This window comes from Caretta caretta, chromosome 3 (assembly GCF_965140235.1).
Source record: "Caretta caretta isolate rCarCar2 chromosome 3, rCarCar1.hap1, whole genome shotgun sequence".
In the NCBI taxonomy this organism is placed as follows: Eukaryota; Metazoa; Chordata; order Testudines; family Cheloniidae; genus Caretta; species Caretta caretta.
The window spans coordinates 105,412,439-105,431,576 of NC_134208.1; the positions used below are offsets into that span (position 1 = coordinate 105,412,439).

At 41.7% G+C, this 19,138-nt stretch overlaps 1 protein-coding gene across 2 annotated transcripts in view; it reads left to right on the plus strand.

Moving 5' to 3' along the window:
* Window positions 1-7,663: 7,663 nt before the first annotated feature.
* The window catches only part of PEX7 (peroxisomal biogenesis factor 7), an 80,705-nt gene continuing 69,230 nt past the window's right edge, over window positions 7,664-19,138 (plus strand). The window contains exons 1-3 of one of the 2 annotated variants that reach the window (XM_048844435.2): window positions 7,664-7,865; window positions 13,235-13,292; window positions 15,022-15,172. In XM_048844435.2, the coding sequence (XP_048700392.1) occupies window positions 7,730-7,865; window positions 13,235-13,292; window positions 15,022-15,172 (345 nt within the window). In that variant the 5' untranslated portion in view covers window positions 7,664-7,729. The remainder of the gene's footprint in view (window positions 7,866-13,234; window positions 13,293-15,021; window positions 15,173-19,138) is intronic. The other variant, XM_048844436.2, reaches the window with a different exon arrangement.

Sequence of the window (19,138 nt, forward strand, 5' to 3'; positions counted from 1 at the left end):
TTATGTCTAAACCTCTATAACGTTAAAATCTAGAAAGTCATATGTCAAGGCAGATTTTATCGGTTCAGTAAAGAAATGTAATTTGATGTATGACAAACAAAGCTTATGACAGAAACCACAGAGATGACTTATCCATCAAAGCCAGTGGTAATCAGCTAGGAGTCAAATAAACAGTGTTTCACACCCATAACCAACATAGCTATGCCAGCAAAAGCATTAGTATAGATACATTTATATCAGCCAAAAAAAAAAAAAAGTCATTTTGCCAGTCAGCATAGTTTATTTTGTTCAGGGAACTGCTATAAAACATACCAGCAAAAACACTCTTGCCAGTATGAACTGCATCTCCACTAGAAGGGTTTGCTGGTGTACTATACTAGCAAACCCTTTCTAGTGTAAATAAGGTCTTAGAACATGAGATGATATAAGATTTTGTATAAATTTGGGATTAGAGATTTTATTACGAAGTCTTCTCTCATAAAGCAGCAAAAAGGAGCATGCAAAAGTGGAGTCCAGTCTGGTCCAACTAAACAAAAAACCAGGAATTTACAAATATGGAAATCAGGAAGACTGGGTGGTTTTGAAAGATATACCCAGGGACTTATCTAGTCTTACCTCAAGGAATTTTGGATCAGGTCTCAAACAAGCAAAGGCAATTAACTAAACAAGAATAGTCACTTAGGTCATAAAAATGAAATATAGTCATATTGTTCTAGACTAAAATCTACAATCAGTAGCTCCCAGTGGAAAACTTGGAATACCCTTTGTAATTGGGCTTGGCAGAATTTGATTTTTATTGATTTATAATTTTGACAGATAATCAGATCAATAATATAACTTTATTTTTGATCAGTTTAAATTTTCAGTTTCAGGACACTATCAGGGATCAAACAATAATTGTTTAATGATAGTAGATATTGAGATTCAAAGAGATAAAGCTTTATGACTGAAAAAAACAAAAGTTGTCATCACGTCAAAATATACAAAGTAAATATCTTTAAATCAAATAAATTCTCAAGCATCATTTTTCTTACTTTGCTTATCTGTAAATTTCTATTATTGATGGCAATATTTTTTCATGGGTTAATGAGAGTGTGGTGAAATTAATGTTTACCATCATTCATTGAATAATCTAATTCTTCCAACCCTACTTATAATCAATAAAGGAGAAGGAATTATTTTATGAGAATGTGCCAATAGAATTGATCCAATGTGCCAACAGAATTGTGTGTTAAGTGGGACTACCCCAATGCAGGGTTGGTACACCACACAATCATCAGGACTCCCTGCTGGATCAGGCAATTTCAATGAGGGGGACTCAGAACCCCTGGCAAGGCACAGCAAATACTCAGTTTATGCCTCCTAAGCCTCTTGGCTGGGGCAAACAATAGCAGTTGGGGCTCTAACCCTCTGGGCAGGGCAAAGCAAACAACCCATCTGTGGCTGTAGCCCCCAGTAGCCACACAGAGGTGGGAGCAGGAAGAAATAGGGAAACCAAGGCCTACTCTTCTCCACTGGGTTCCAACCCATGGCCCTATGAAGCCAGGAAATTCCCAGTTAAAGGTTCAGGCACTGGCTTCCCATACATTCCCTGGGTCACTTCCTAACACAACACTCATCTCAGGCATCTCCCCAACTAGAAGCAGCACAGCAAGTCAGTCTCTCCCTCTCTCTCTCACACACACACCTGCAAGAGCCTGCAGCCCATGCCCATATCCCTTCCACCTGGAGCATGCACAGCAGGGGAGAGGGGGCGTGGCTTCCCAGGCCCACAGTGATTTGTCAGGCCTGTTGGCCCAGGGTGGGGTTAGTACACCCCATCACATCAACTCCCAAGCCTTGACACCAAACAAAGGGTTAGGCCAAATACTCAAAACAGTATTTAAGTACAGAACAAAGGTCAAAGAAAGACTGCCAGTCATTTTGTGTTCTACAGGGATGCAGCTAAACCATTTCAGATTATGTAGCCAATCAGCAACATGACAACTATGGGTACTGTGATGTTATGGCATTTGGAAAACTAGCTCATCAGACTTCAGTAGGGAGTTTAAATCTCTTCAGAGAGATTTAAACAAGATCACTTTTCTACCCAAATAATTTATAAACACATGATGGAGCCTTTGAAATCTTTAAATAATAATATCCATATGAAAACATCAGCAATTCGTGCAACAGATCAGGAAATAATACCATTTTAATTAAATATACATGACCAAAAAAGAAAGTGATCTAAAATTCCTTGTCATTTATCCATAACTGGCCTGGCACCAATGGCTCTACTGTTAATGTTGTATTAATCATTAACCAGCACACTACATTAGACAGCGGAAATTGAATTAAGGAGTATGCACTAAATTGTATATACTTGCCCTCCACTATTCATCTGTTCCTCTTTTATACAGTAAGTCTCACACCCCTTCCCAGATTCCTCCCTCTTTTTTTCCTACTCACAAGAAACCATGTCATCTTCTCACATCTTTATGCACCTTTAATCCCCCAGAAAAGTCTCTATCCTAATCCCTCACACTTTTAATCTGGTAGTTATCTTGCTTTCTCCCAGGACTTTTTGCTGCTGCCTTCCTAGTTCCAGCTAGCTGTTTATCCACTCCCACTCTCTACTGGTTACTTCCAGACCCAGTGTTGCAAATTCTTGTGATTTTATCATAAGCTGTAAAATATGTGGTGCTTTGTTCAGAGTCTTACGATTACATGAGAACCTCATCTTTAATTACAAAACGGAAGTTTCTAAGTTTCTACTAGTAAAGGAAACAGAGAAAAGCTGGACAATGTGAATCCTAAAGGCTTAAAAACTAGAAGGCAAATAAAAGATCATCATAGTAGCTGAGCGCCTCACAATCTTTAACATACTTAGCCTCACAATGCGTCTGAGAGGTAGGGAAGTACTATTATCCCCATTTAACAGATGGAGAACCTAAATCCAGAGAGATTAAGTGACTTGTCCAGGCTCACACAGGAAGTCTGTGGTGGAACAGGGAACTGAACCCAGCAGCCTAACCCCACCTTCCTCTCTGATCTCGCTTGACATATGCTGCCAGCCAACCCACATCAGTTCTGAGCCAACTGTTGGATTAAAAAACGCTAGCAGGTCACAGTAGGGGCTCTAGTTCAAAGAAGATGAATCCAAAGTGCCCCACATCCCCTGCTGGTGCAAGTTCACTCCTTGGACTAGAGATCCCTACTTGCCATGCTTGCACTCAACCTGGCAGCTATTCAGTTGTCTAAGGATTAAATGCTTTATAGTTGGGCAATAAACCTATAGAAGTGGGGTTGTGTTAAGTAGCATGGGGCATCATCAAGCTATTTACACATTTTAGTGTTTGTGAGCATGAGGAAATCTTTCAATGTTGCCTAGGAGTTTTTCCTGGAAAAGTAGAATCTTAATTTTTAGATAGAACTTGTCTGCCACCTACTGATCATTTCTGAGAACATTTTTTTTGGTTGGTTGGTTGTTTTGCTTGTTTTTACTGTTGACACACTGCTGAATCTGTCTTAGATATTTCTACATAAAATGCAGTTGTCAATGGTTATGCTTCATGTTGAAAATGATCAATTAAGCACACATTTTTGTTGACTTTTACATAGCTAAAGAACCAGTTCTTGATTTACATATCTTTTCAGAGATTGGGGAGGGAAAAGCAGTAGTGTTTGTTTACTAGTTTTGTTTGTATCTCCTCTTTCTGTTTAAGAATACCTTTTGCTTTAGTTGTTGATGTTGAGTAATATGTGTCTCTTCGAAACTTTCTGCATCAGCTGCTTTGGCTTGCCAAGTTATTTTGCTTGTTGCTGTACTACAGCCATTGGATCATGCTGCCTAGATCTGCACACTGGTCTTTTCCATTTCACAGGAAAATGGGACTCGGGTACTCCTGTGACACCAAGTAGACTTTGTGGAAACCATTTTGCATGATCTGGGGCTTAAACTATGGTCAGGATGGAGACAGGGAGAGACATGGGCAGGCTAGGGGAGTCTGAACAGTGGCCTGATCCAAAACCTATTGAAGTCAATGAATCTTTCCATAGACTTCAATTAGCTTTACATCAAGCCTATTGTTTTCCCTCCAGACCCAGAAAAATTAAGAACAAATGATAATATCGTCCCAGACTTCGTTATCTTTTCACAGGGCCTTTTTCCTCTGTGTTCAGTGGTTACTGTGACCAAAGGAACACCCTGCTAGCCATACTACTAGGGAACCAGGGTCATTGAGAGTCAGAGCCAATATGAAGCTTCCTGCCTAGATACTGTCCCTCAGTTTCTGAATAGATTTCACTTCAAACACCATCTCTTTTTAAAAAATTTGTCATTATTTTTCTTTCTCTCAGACTATGATGTTTCATAGTTATTCAGAACAGGGGAAATTCCCTCTTGACTAGATAGCCAGTATATCTCAATGTCTTGTCTTCTCATTCTGTAATGGTCCATCATTTGTCTTTTCCTAGGTTGTACAATGCTAGGTTCTTGGAGCTAATCTTGTTTGGTTGAGGAAGAAGCCCCTCCCTGTCTGACTGTCCACCACCCTGCTGAGAGATGGAGCTAAATCAGTGGTTCTCAAAGTTTTGTACTGGTGACCCCTTTCACATAGCAAGCCTCTGAGTGCGACCCCTCTTTATAAATTAAAAACACGGCGAAACAACGTGCACACAAAAATTTGCACAGAAGCACAAAACTTTGCATAGAAGAAATTTTTTGCACACACGGCCGGTCAAAAATTAGAGGGAACATTGCTCACGACCCCCTGAGGGGTTCTGACCCCCAGTTTGAGAACCCCTGAGCTAAATGATAGATTCATAGAAAGTAGGACTAGAAGGGACCTTGATAGGTCATCTAGTCCAATCCCCTGCATTGAGGGAGGACTAAGTATTATCTATACTACCCCCTTAAAAACCTCCAGTGATGGAGGTTCTGCAACCTCCCTAGGTAATTTGTTCCAGTGCTTAACTACCCTGACAGGAAGTTTTTTCTAATGTCTAACCTAAATCTCCCTTACTGCAATTTAAGCCCATTACTTCTTGTCATCAGTGGATAAGAACAACAATTTATCACTTTCCTCTTTATACCAACTTTGTATATATTTGAAGACTGTTATCATGTCCCCCCTCAATCTTCTCTTCTCCAGACTAAACAAACCCAGTTTTTTCAATCTTTCCTCACAGGTCATGTTTTCTAGACCTTTAATCATTTTTGTTACTCTCCTCTGGACTTTCTCTGGTTTGTCTGTTTCCTTCTCAATGTGTGGGTGCCCAGAACTGAACACAATACTCCAAATGAGACCATATCAGTTCTGAGCAGGGTGGAAGAATCACTTCTCATGTCTTGCTTACAATACTCCTTTTAATACATCCCAGAATTATGTTTGCTTTTCTTGCAATAGTATTATATTGATGACTCATATTTAGTTTGTGATCCCCAAGATCTTTTTCTGCAGTACTCCTTCCTAGACAATCATTTCCCATTTTGTATTTGTGCAGCTCCTTCCTAAGTGTAGTGTTTTGCATTTGTGCTTATTGAATTTCATCCTATGTATTTCAGACCGTTTTCCCCATTTGTTAAGATGATTTTGAATTTGAATCCTGTTCTCCAATGCGCTTGCGACTCTCCCAGTTTGATATCATCAACAAACTTTATAAGTGTATTCTCTATGCCATTATCCAAATCATTTATGAAAATATTGAATAGAACCAGTCCCAGGACAGACCCCAATTCTTAATTCTCACTATTTTAGCCTCAAAACCTACCCCATTTACTCTAATGTTTGCTATGTTAGTCATGCAATGGCTGCTAAACTTTTTGGTGAAAAGTGAAACAAAAAAGGCATTTAACACTTTGGCCATTGCAGCGTTTTCTGTTATTGCTTTCCCTCCATATTGAGAAAATATTGCAGCATAAATTATGACCAGTTTTATATATACACAAATACATAAATTCATAACCACAGTATGTATACATTTCTCATTATCATAAACTTCAGAACATTAAAAGCTTTCATAAAAGACCTTACTTTGTATACATTTATACTACAATAGCATTGTATATAATTATTTGATTCAACTGTGTATTCTTTAGGGTTCAAACCCCCTGTTCTCCCTTTGGAGTCTGAATCCTGATTGTCATACCAGGTAGAGGACATGTCTAGTGCAGCAAAGATATGCCTTTTATGATTGCTTCCTGGTTGTGCAAGCTCTTTGCAGAACTTTATTATATTTATCTTTCTACCGGATATGCAGAATCAGTTGATGAAGCTTCTCCAACTCTTTGATGTACTAGTGGTAACCTGTCCATAGAGTAATGTGAAAATTGCTATAGCATAATAAATGAATGTTGACTTGGGCCTTTGTATGGTTTTGTTCTGGTTCCAAGCTCAATGTCGCAACCTGCACATGCTTTTTTAATTTCAGTAAGTATTTCTCAGTCATTGGAGGTGCTATCTGACAAAACACCCACCAAGTTCTGTTTTGATTTACACGTTAGATAAACCTATTGACTTACTATGGTTAAGTGGCATGTCCCTTTTTAATAGGGTTTCAGGACAGGAGCAACTACAATAAAGAGTTCATAAAGTCCTCACCTCAGGAGCCTGGTTCTGAGCTCCCAAACTTCAGAGGTTACAAAACCGTCTCTGAGGGTATATCTGCTCTGCACCTGAAAGGTGTGATTCCCCGCGTGGGCAGACAGGTTCACGCAATAGCGCCACTCAAGCTAGCATGCTAAATATAGCAGCATGGACCTTGTGGCACTGGCAGCAGCTTGGGCTGAAAATGTTACAGTGTACAGCCACAGGGGACATAAAGAACCTGACTCTGAAAACATTTACTACTACCCTGCATACTCTCAATGATGTCTATCAGGCTCAGAGCCTGTATACAAGATAGCTCCTCAGCTGGTATATGCTGGCACAGCCCTAGGGAAGTTAACAAAGCAAGGCTGATTTCACCAGCTGACATAACTTTATGGAGAAGTAGATTCATATTAGATTCCAAGGCCAAATCATCTAGTGTGACCGCCTGGGTAACACAGGTCACAGAGCTTCCCCTAAATAGGTTGGGGCGCTCACTGAAGTCAGGGGGACTGTTCACATGAATAAGTTAAGCGTGGTGCTGCATTAAGTATTTGCAGGACTGGCCCTAAAACCAGAGCAACCCCGTGAGCGCCCTGTGAGCCTGTGCTTCACACTCCTCCGCCTGGCTGTGACCGCAGGTGGTGAGGGAGCCGGTTGTACATCAGGCAGGAGGCCAACGTGGGTGAAGGGGGTGGATGATGGCAGGATTGCCAACTTTGGTTGGAAGTATTCCCGGAGGTTTCATCGTATGACATAATCTTTAATTAAAGATTAATCTTTGATTCCTGGAGACCCCAGGACAATCCTGGAGATTTGGCAACCCTACCAAATGTTGTTGGGAGAGCAGAAAAGGCGGGGGAGGGGATGGCAAGCCAAGCCCAGGCCGCGGGCCCAGAGAGGGCCGAGGGCGGGGCTTAGCCCTGCCGGTTGCCCCTGACAACAGTCCCTCCACGGCCCCTCGAGGAGCTGCGCAGCGTCTTGCCCAAACCCAAGATGGCGGCGCCGCGCGCGGAGCCCCGCCCCGTCCCGCCCCGCCCCTTTGCCGGGCGCTTCCGGAGCGGCCCCACGTGTGTGTGCCCGCGCGCGCGCGCGCGCTGTGGGGCTAGAGCGAGGGGGGCCCGTTTCTCCCAGCCGGGCCACCCGGCGCCGCGGCCATGAGCGGGGCCGGTGCCGGCGCTCGGCGCGCCCAGGCCTTCCGGCTGCCGGGGCGACACGGCTACGCGGTGGAGTTCTCGCCCTACCTGCCCGGGCGCCTGGCCTGCGCCGCCGCGCAGTACTACGGGATCGCCGGTGAGGGAGGGGCCGCGTCCCCCCCCCGCCCGCCACGTGTTACCCTCCTTGGAGGGGAGCTGCTGGGGGCCTTGTCCTCCACCCCCGCCCCCCGGGCTCACTGCCTCTCCCACCCCCACGCTTATTGCGGGGCGGGGCTGCAGCCCCGGCGCTCTCCCCGGCCAGGAAGCTGCGACACCCTTGCGCCCCCTCCCCCTGAGCCTGCGTTGGCACCCGCTGTAGCCCCGTGGGGCCCTGGTGCCTGAGCTCGGTCTGGGGAAATGTCAGTCCCTGCCGAGCTCTGTAGCGTGAGAATGCCTCTTCCTCCTCCCTGCTCTGCCTCCCCTTTACGATCTGCCCCGCGTTATGCCTTGCGTGCGCTGGCGCTGGGCTTTGCAACCATACCTCCTACACCTGGATAACTTCCATGCGCATAAGTGTGTTTGGACTTGGGGCCTGTGTTACTGTACAGTGTTGTTTGTCTCCGCCCCTTGCTTTGAGACTTTTGGCAACTTTGACTCCCAAGGAATTTTAACAGTTTCTTTCCCCTTCCTCGGTGCTGCTTCCAGAGACTGCGGTGCTGCTGCTGCCTGTGGAGTGCAGCTACTGATTAGACCAGTCAATTATTGTGCTTTGTGTGTGTGTGTGTGTGGGGGGGGGGGGGTTCTCTCTTGCCCCAGTGGGGAGCGGGAGGGGGGAATGAGAGAGACTAGGTAGCGTATGAAATATGCACTAGGACCTTTTGACCTGTAAGGTGCTGAGCTGAAGAGTTACCACCCATTCTCACTCTGTGTTCTGACTTTTCAGTTTTGCTGTGTTTGGAGGAACGAAAATCCCGTGGTTACATAGACTACAAATATTTTATAAATGCATATAAAATGTAGACTGCTACTGATTTGGGGGTTTTCTAATCCTAGTTAAAGGGATACTGTCATCTTTAAACTTGTGTATTGCAAACAAATATTTATTCAGCTAATAAGACATTAGGTTATTGAAAGTGAGTGGGTGTTTAAAAACCAATTTATTACTTACGATTTTTGAAAGGATGTTAAGAAAAATTATAGTTTCACTTTAGTCCCAATCCTGCTTATACTTGCTTATATGAATACACCTATTAAGGTCAGTGGGCTACTTGTACAAGTCCTGTCACACACATGCAAAAGTATCTGCTGGCATTACCTTTTTGAGCTTTTCAGTCCTTTTTAGCGGTTAAATTACTTTAACTGTTCATCTACCTTAAAAATGTTATGGTGTTTATGGGAAGAAGGTCCTACAAATGATAACTTGCAATGTCTAATAAAATTGGGTACTTTATAAATAGTGTTTTAAAACAACATTTAGTGTTTTCCTGTACAGCAAATATAGTACAGAAAAATGTCACTGTTAAAATACAAGAAAAATAAAACTGTCTGTTTTCATTAACCTAACCTATAACCTCCATTAGATACAGAAGGAAAGTACTGTAGTACTGTATCTACAGTAAGCCAGCCTGTAGTCCCAGCCTGTAAATACTTAAGGATACACATAACTTTAGTCACATAACTGGGCCAACTTATGCATGGGGTAGTTATGGAGGTATTCTTTCACGGGATTGGGACTGATGGGCCCAGTCCTACTATCCTGAAGTCATTTGATGTTTTGCCATTTCACTTAAATGGAATTAGCATAACTGGGAATATTTTGCTTGCAGAAAGAAAGACTATTAGCTGAAGCTACAGAGATGTAACTACTGCATAGCAATGAAGGGAAGACTATGTAATAGTTTAGTCTCGCATGGTCTGTAATAGTTTGGTCTAATTTTAGTTGCTGTGTTTGGGTGCTAGATGGTCAGGAGGTCAGACCTCGTGATCTGGTCTTAAACTCTAACTCTTTAATTCTAAACTTCCTTGCTGGAATTAAATTTCTCTTCTGGGAGAGAAATAGTGTGCTTAAGAGAAAAGAAAAGCAGATCTTTTCCATTTAACCAAGCATAACACCATGGACTACTGGAAAAAAGTATACACACTGCATTGCTGGGTGGAGATAGGTGGCTCGTTAACGCTTCCAATAAACATGCACAAAACTCAGAAAAATACATATTTAAAATAAAGTATGTTGTGGCAACTAATGTTTAGCAAATCAGAGGAACTGCTTTTGAATAGAAAATAACTTATTAAAGTAGTAAAGGGGAGGCCTTGATGTCAGCGTTGCGTAAAATTTATTTTTAGTTGATTTGGTGTGAAAAAAGGTGACAGAAGCCTTCTTGCACATTCACATATCTCCAGTTAAGGCATTTGTACATCCAAATTGGACATTATGTTGCTAACTAGGCATTTAGATGTTTAAGTACTTTGAAAACTTGGCCTTAGCTGGCTGATTGAAGAACTGTTCTTAGGCAATCATTTTGTGTGTATGGATCCATGGTGGGCATTAGGCATTGTAACACTTAGCATATGGCACCTAACTTCTAGGCACTTAGAAAATCATAGGAACAACACTGTGATCGATAAAGCAGAATTATACACCTAGGCTCCCTATAGAATGAATGGGGAGAGATACGCTCCTAAGAATGATCCACAATGCCAGCATGCTAGGCAGGGAAGTGCCTAAAATAGCTAATGGAAGATGCCAAGGAGAGGTGTGTGTGCTATGTCCCACTCCTTTCATGGTGATAGGTGCCTACTTCTGCATGTGATCCATCAACAGGCACCTGCCACATGGAGTCAGACAGCTTAGGGACACCTTGTTTTTTAAAAAAAAAAGGTGGATACAAATCAGACATCAAGAATTATAACATTCAAAAACCAGTCGGAGAACACTTCAACCTCCCTGGTCACTCAATTTCAGACCTAAAAGTTGCAGTTCTCCAACAAAAAAACTTCAAAAGCAGACTCCAGTGAGAAACTGCAGAATTGGAATTAATTTGCAAACTGGACACCATTAAATTAGGCTTGAATAAAGACTGGGAGTGGGTGGGACATTACACAAAGTATAAACTATTTCCCCACGCTAATTTTATTCCCCTACTGTTACTCACACCTTCTTGTCAACTGTTTGAAATGGGCCATCCTGATTATCACTAGAAAAGTTTTTTTTCTCCTTATGATAATAGCCCACCTTAATTGATTAGTTGCATTACAGTTGGTATGGCAACACCCATTTTTTCATGTTCTCTGTCTATATATATATATCTTCCTACTGTATTTTCCACTGCATGCATCCGATGAAGTGGGTTTTAGCGCAAGAAAGCTTATGCCCCCAAAACATTTAGTCTCTAAGGTGCCACAGGTTCTCTTACCATGCCACCCTTACTTCTGCGCTGCTGCCTTCAGAGCTGGGCAGCTGGAGAGTGGTGGCTGCTGGCTGAGGGCCTAGCTCTGCAGGCAGCAGAGCAGAAGTAAAGGTGGCCATACCATACCATGCCATCCTTATTTCTGTGCTGCTGCAGGCAGTGGCTCTGCCTTCAGAGCTGGGCTTCCAGACAGCAGCCACCGCTCTCCAGCTGCCCAGCACTGAAGGCAGCGCCGCCATTAGCAGCAGCGTAGAAGTAAGGGTAGCAGTACCGCAACCCCCCCTACAATAACCTTGTGGACCTCCCCAACTCCTTTTTGGGTCAGGACCCCTACAATTACAACACTGAAATTTCAGATTTAAATAGCTGAAATCATGACATTTGTGATTTTTTAAATCCTATGACTGAAATTGACAAAAATGGACCTTGAATTTGGTAGGGTCCTAGTTATAAGGTGAGCACCAGCACCATCTCCTTCTAGCCATATTTTGAATGGGCTCCAATCTTGTAGGCATGCTCAGAGGCCACTTGTCAGATCAGGCCCCATACATGATACAGGAGGCCAAATGCATGTCTTCCGTCGGTTTGTGATTCACTGTGAAGCTTAGGCAGGTGATAAGTGTCCAGATGCCTGGAGAGAGGCAGCAATGCACGTGCTCAGAGGCAGAAACTTAGGCACCTGGGAACTTTTTTACCTTGAAAACATAGGAGACAAGTTAGTTTAGGAGCCTACAGGGCTCAGTGGGAGTTTTGTGCATTGCAATGGAACCACAACTGGGACTTAGGCATCTTAACCTGAGACTTAAGTGTTTAAGTACCTTTGTGGATCCCACCCATAATGTCTAATCTTCACAGTATGTAATGCATGGTATTCAGAATACTTTTTTGGCCTGTAAGTGCAATACCTCCAGACTTTGTATTCAATTTTTTTTTTCTTAATGTAAGCCACTAATTTTTTTCCAATTTATGGATATAGCACAGTTGTATTAGATTTTAGCTTATCTTTGTTTTATTGTTTATAACACATATAATAAAGGGAAAAATGATACGCAAAGTGAGTGTTAGGTGATCTTATTGTAAACCTTATTAAAGCAAATTAGCTCATATATTTTTATATCTTCAAAGGCTGTATTGTTAAGTTTTTGTTCAATCCAAATATATTGTTGGATTCATAAGTTGCTTACATATTGTCAACATATCCCAAAACATTTACTGATTTCCTCTATTTTTTGCTCCTGTTTCCCATAAAGGCCATCTATATTGCTACTTGCTACTTTTTAATGAGATAGTGAATTACAGATTCTATATCTACCCCAGACTCCCTGCCAATTTTTCCCGAGTCTCCTTCCCAATCTGATTGTCCTATATTTACATAATATTTTCTCTCTCGCTGTGGGAAAGATCCTCTCAAACAGAGGAAAACTGACTGTACAGAGGCAAGAGTGAGTCTGACTAGAATTAAATAGTAGTACAATATACAAAATAAACTGGATGAAAACATTATAGTACTCTTAGCAGCTGCCTTCATAGGTACATTCTAGCACCCACGGTTGAGCTCTGTTGGATCCCTGTGCTGTGCTTATTACAGGATTGTAGCCTTACATCTTTCTTGTAAGAACAGCATGTTTAATAATATTCAGATAGAAACATGATACTTTTTTTTCACTTTGATATAGGAGGGTTTTATCTGAATTCCATTTCCTTAGAATCAAATTTCCTACATTTCTCATTTCACCCATAATAAGCTTCATTCTTATCACATTTTTCTGTAGTATTATCCCTAGTATATTATAAAAGGATCTATATAATCCCATACTGATGTGTGTTTGCAACATAAGGTTATTCAAAAGAAAATATAAAAATGCTTTATTTGCACTGAGTTGTCCCTTTTTTCCATTTTGCTGTCAGAAGCATCAAAAACTGACACAGATGAAGTAGCAAAAGGGCATAAATATAGCCAAAGAAGCTATTTATAAGCACAGCTAATTGCGCAGGTCCCTCTATCAGATTCAGGTGCCTTCCATATTTGCACTGTAGTATAAACTATCACAGTGCATCATAGTTTCCAGTGGATTAAAAAAATTGGCTCTGTTGCATTGTGCTGTTCTTGTTTTTTCAGGTTGTGGAACTCTGGCAGTGCTGGAACAAAATGAAGCTGGGATTTGTCTTTTCAGAAGGTAACGACTTTATAACTTTTTAATAAGAAGTATTTGTTATAGAAACTTTAGTGAAAGAGACCGATTTGGATATTTTGGTATTTCTGTTAGGGATAAATATTGGCTGTATGATATATTGAATATACACTTCCATTACTTAGGTACAAAGATCTGGTTATATTATCTGGCTTAAAATATTAAATGGTATTTTTAAAGTTAAAGTTGACACCATCCTTAAAGTAAGCCATTTAGGGGCAGCAGAGTGGTGCAAGTTAAAAGCAGTGTCTCTGCCCTAGCTTATTGTTGCATGTTGAGTCTTGCTGCCCTTGCATTGCTCCTTGGACCCAAAACTTTTCACTGAATGGGTTTGTTCGAATGAATTAATGAAGCGGGACCTGTGGAAACTAAACTTTGTAGGTATTTCCCTATTGATCTTTTCTGGGGAATGGTGAATCCTCTCGTAGTTCTTTTTGGGCTGTCTCCTTTCACAGCTCAACAATGCCCCGCCTAAAAACATGTGGTGTTCTGATTGTAAGAGAAGTGTTGACACAACTTGAAACATAAAGCTTATCTGAGATGAGAGTTTAAATAGAAATATAATAAATTACCTTACTCTTAGATACCAGCAGATATTTTTTCAGTTGGTTAATTAGATGGCAGGCTACTTATAGCAGTTAAATATTGTACTGCTACTGCTGGGTATAGTATTATAGTAATAAATGAATATTAGTGGTTCAGTAATGAAAGTACTTTTTATCCCCTCATTGTTTGTAGTGGGAGGCCCTATGTTTCTTTGCTAGAACCTTGGAGGTCTGCTCCATGTTTACCACTCCCACCCTGGAGGCTCTGAATTACGATCAGCATCCTTATGGATAAGAAGGACTGGATGGGACACTTCTAATCACTTAATGATGTTTTGCTGTCAACCAGAGTGGTCACTGTAGATCAATGAGTGGCATGCCCTTCCTTCAGTGCAATAGAAGTAGAGATTGACTTGGATATTTTGGTATCTCAGTTAGTGATAAAGAATAGCTCTATGATATATCCAAGCTGGCACTACCTCTATAGTGCTCCCAGTTGCTCAGGAAGGTTGAGATGGAAATCAGACCTCAGTCCCTATATCAGGGTGGGCAAACTTTTTGGCCCGAGGGCCACATCGGGGTTGTGAAATGGTATGGAGGGCCCGGTAGGGAAGTCTGTGCCTCCCAAAACAGCCCGGCCCCCACCCCCTATCCACTCCCTCCCACTTCCCGCCCCCTGACTGCCCCACTCCGTATCCAACTCCCCCTGCTCCTTGTCCCCTAACTGCCCTCTCCGGGACCACACCCTCTATCCAACCCCCTCTGCTCCCTGTCTCCTGACCGCCCCTCGCTCCCCCCCCCAACCTCTGCCCCTGTCCCCTGACTGCCCCCGAGGACCTCCTGCCCCTTATCCAACCCCCCCTTCCACCCGCCCCCTTACCATGCTGCTTATCTGGCCCGTGGGCTGTAGTTTGCCCACCGCTGCTCTATAGGAAAGGTGATGGTCTTTGGCTGTCTTGTGCTGACCTGTTCGAACATAAATTTTTTTAAAGCTTTCAAGGTATCATCAGAATTTCTTCTAAGAAGATTCTTTGGAAAGTCAAACATACAAAAAATTAGTATGTTCAGAATGTGGTAAATTAAAAATCTTGTTGATTAATCTTTGAATATAACCCAACCAGCTATACAGTCATTTCTCATGGATGAATATCTTGATTGCCCTGGTTTAGTTTTGACTGGAATGATGGCCTGTTTGATGTGACATGGAGTGAGAACAATGAACACGTGCTGGTCACTTCTAGTGGGGATGGATCTCTGCAGATCTGGGACACTGCTAAACCCACAGGTCCACTGCAAGTCTATAAAGAGCACACTCAGGAGGTAAAAGAGGCAAAATTAAAAATGTTAATGGCCTACTTTTTTTACTGCTTGGATTATTAAAGGGCTCACTTGCAGAATCACTATTGGAAAATGTTTTTTCTTTGCTTGGGGCTATAGCATGAACTTACATCTTTAAGACTGTTGAACATGAGGTAAATTACATATTGTGTTTATAGTAGATGACATTTGGGCACCTAAAATTAATATATTTTTAGAAATACTTCAAAGACTTTATTCTTGATTGCTCCAAGATTAGGTTGGGGTACTCATTCAGTAGAATGTGGCATTGAACAGGACAAGTCTCAACTAGAAGGATGGTGTCTGCAGCAATGGTACCCATGAAGGGTGTAAAGTGAGACAATATGCAGATTCTCAGGACTCTTCATATTCAGGGTGGGAAAAGGCAAGAGCCTTCAAATATCTGTGGGTCCCTAGTCTCAGAATAGTTATTTGTGCCCTTTAAGCATAAAAAGAAATCCTAAACCTATTCATATAATATGCCTAACCTGAATTTGTTTGTGTGTGTACACATCTCAAGGTTATAAAGAAGGAGGAAGTAGCATCTATTTAAAGTTGGACGCTTTCTCCCTCTCTACTTACCACAGAGAGTGAATATAAATTATTCCTGTTGTTTTTACAAACTATTAAAATGGAAATATCTCCTTCAACAATATTTTACCTCACTGCGTTTTTAGACTGACTGTTACTCTTTTAATTATTTGGTTCTCAAAATGGGGAATAGGTGGAATAACTGTAACCTGTATATCTTCGGCATGTCAGAACCCTGAAGCAGAGGCATGTCAGAAGGAAAAGTCATGTAACATTGTGAACTCAGCCTGCAGAGAGGAGTGCTAGACTTCTAAAGGGAACCTGTTCAAAGTGATATAACATACTTTGGGTGGGAGAGGCAGATAATTGAAAATCTTTCTAAAGGACCTTCTTCAAAAGAGGTGATCCACAATTAGTCCTGTTGTGTTAACTGGGCCTACAAATGTACCCTAATTGCAAGCTCATATTTGAAAAGTGACTGAAAATTCATAAGACCTATAACAAATGTTGATGGGGAAAAGCGCAAAAGCGGGACACAGTGCACTAATTCAGTCTAACAAAAGGCCTGCTGATATAACTCAAGGATTGTATTAAGATCATGCTTGGTAAACAAGAAAAGTGTGGAACTGGAAATCAGTGAACCAAAATTGCTGTATTGGAAATTAGGCCTGATTGATGGACAAAATAATGAAGGGATGGGCTATTCCACCATCACTCCCTTTCAGGTTTGTGAAAAAGGGACTTTGGGGGTAGGGGGAGCTAATGGACTGCAGTGCTGCCTGACTGAAAGATGAGAGATGGGGCAGACTTCACCATCATGGCAGCCACCCCACTGTTTCCTGGGACCCCAAACCTTTATTCTCATCCTGAAAGAAGTCCTAATAGGACTGGGCCAAGAGCGGGGCCCAGATGACACTGCCACCTCTACTGGCTCCAGCTGAATCCCAAACACCACTTAGGATGTGCGACTTCGTGTCCTTTTCCTTCCCTACCTTATTTCTTCTCTTTCCTATCTCTCTGCTTTTTTACTTCTCTCTAATAACAGTCTTGCTTAGCCAGCCAGGACAGCATATTTTGCAAGACTGCTGTAAGTCTGTGACCAGAAAGAGGCAACTTAAAGCAATCACCTAAACAGCCCAACACTTGTTCAAGTTTGCCAGGTCTTGAAGTAGCTGTAACACACTGTACCTGTGTTTTTTTCCAGTAATGAGGTTGTAAGTGAAAATATCAGAGACAGAAGCTGCATTTTCTGTCTTTGTCTTTCCCCTTTGTGTATGTGTGTTTTGTCATCTTATGAAATGGGAACAGACTTTAACAGCTCCAGCCATCTCAAGTAACTTCTTCTCTTTTCCCCAAAAACAGTTACCATCTTTGATACCATCTAAAATTCTGTCAATCAAGGGGTGTATTCCTTTGAAAAACTCTCTCCAGATAGAGTAAAGGGAACAGTGGATGTTGTTAAAATGAAAGCCTTATTTAATACTTTCCATTTCAAATGCTTTAACTTTTTCCTTCTTTTCTGTATCTCTGATAAAAGGTTAAAAGGATTTTTAATGATGTGTTTGCCAGGGGATTAAGCAGGCTGAGGTCTCTGCATGTGAAACTCCAAACCTTGTTTAAAACAGTTTAATGTTGGGCAGTGGCTGGGTTATGTTACACCTTTATCTCTTTGGGTCCATATATTCCAGCTGAATTAATACAACAGGCCCAAATTGCACAAGATTTCGGGCCCACTGTTTAAATGGAAAAATTGTGACTAACATGGATCTTTTTATTGGTCTGACTAGCCTTACATTACATCTATTGACAAAATTAAGACTGGATTGAATTTTTTAAAGATAAAATACTACAATATCAGAATTTGTTTCATATTTAGTAACATAAATTTGATATATATTTATAAATATTTATACCTGATATATCTAAACTGGGAGTAATCTTTCTGAGGTGCAGAAATCATTAGCTTGTGTGGTTCACCTCTTTTTGCAAGGCTGAAACTCCTACGAATGAATGATTGCCTGTTAGCTCTCATAAAGTTGAGGAATTATTTTCTTACAGACCTGAAGAAATATGATGTTCAAAGAAAGACATTGACTTGAAGTGGTTTTGCTGACCAGTGACTTCTTAAAAACTATCTGTCAAGAATTATAGCCAATTTCATTGCAGCTGTCTTCTGCAAAGAATAGTATTGATCATTGTAATTTTCCTATACAGTGTAAAGAGCATAAACTAGTCATTAGTGGCCAGAATTAGGAAGAAATTTTCCACTATCGGCAGATTATTTCATAATTGTACCATCTGCCACTTCAGATGAAAATGAAAGAAACATTTGGCACTGACTGCTGTTGATCAGCTTGCAGATCAAGTTTAAGATGTGACTGACATGAATGATGGGCAGTATTGAGCAGCCAGTAGCAGTGTTGCATTTCACTTCATGGCAAGGAGAGCTAACATGTTTTTACATCCAGGAAATACCAATGTACATTTCCTGTTGATGTATGTTTTAAGCGTGACAGAGTATGTCCAGTACAAACTGAAGTAGAAAAGAGAGGGTTAGAGCAGGAGACAAGACAGTGTTTCGAACTGTCAGCCTGGAATGACTCCCTAGGTAACATAGCAATATTAGTTGCAATGGCAGGGTCAGGCTGAAAAAGCTACAAGAGGGAGCAATGTGTCAAGTCTCTTAAATAACACAGTTTTAAATAATGATTTGAATGGCACTACTATGAATTAAGCGTGGAACTCTGTTGTCTCGCTTCTGGGAAATCCAGAATGTTGACGTATGTCCATCTCTGTATAAAAAAAAGTAATTGACTAAGTGTGTTACCTTTCAGCACCATTTCTAAAAATTGAGGAAATCTTCAGTTAAGCAACATTAACATCCACACCAGCCACTATGCACATGCCTTACCATTCAAATGCACTCCGATTCTTAGCTTGACAATGAACTCGCTTTCACTTCGAGCATACAGCCACCTACAATACGCATATTCAGTTACTCAACATAAAATGAACAACTTTAACACCAAGATTAAATATATACTACCCATATATTTTCTGCTTTAACTCATCTGAGGATGGAGTTATGATTGTACATGTGAGCAGAGGTGCCGACTTTCTAACGTCCATCATTGGGGATTTTTAAGAGCAGTAGACAAACACCTGTCAGGAATGGTCTAGATAATTAGTCCTGCCACAAGTGCAGGGGACTGGACTAGATGACCTTTCAAAGTCACGTCCAGTTCCATGATTCTGTATGCCAGGGAGTGTTCCCCACCCAGCCCAGGCACCGCCCCCACCCCACCTCTTCCTGCCCCATACTGGCCCCCTCCCCTTCAATGCCTCCTGCACCCTGTGGAACAGCTGATTGCGGCAGGCGGGAGGCACTGGGAGGGAGGGGGAGGCGCTGATCAGCGG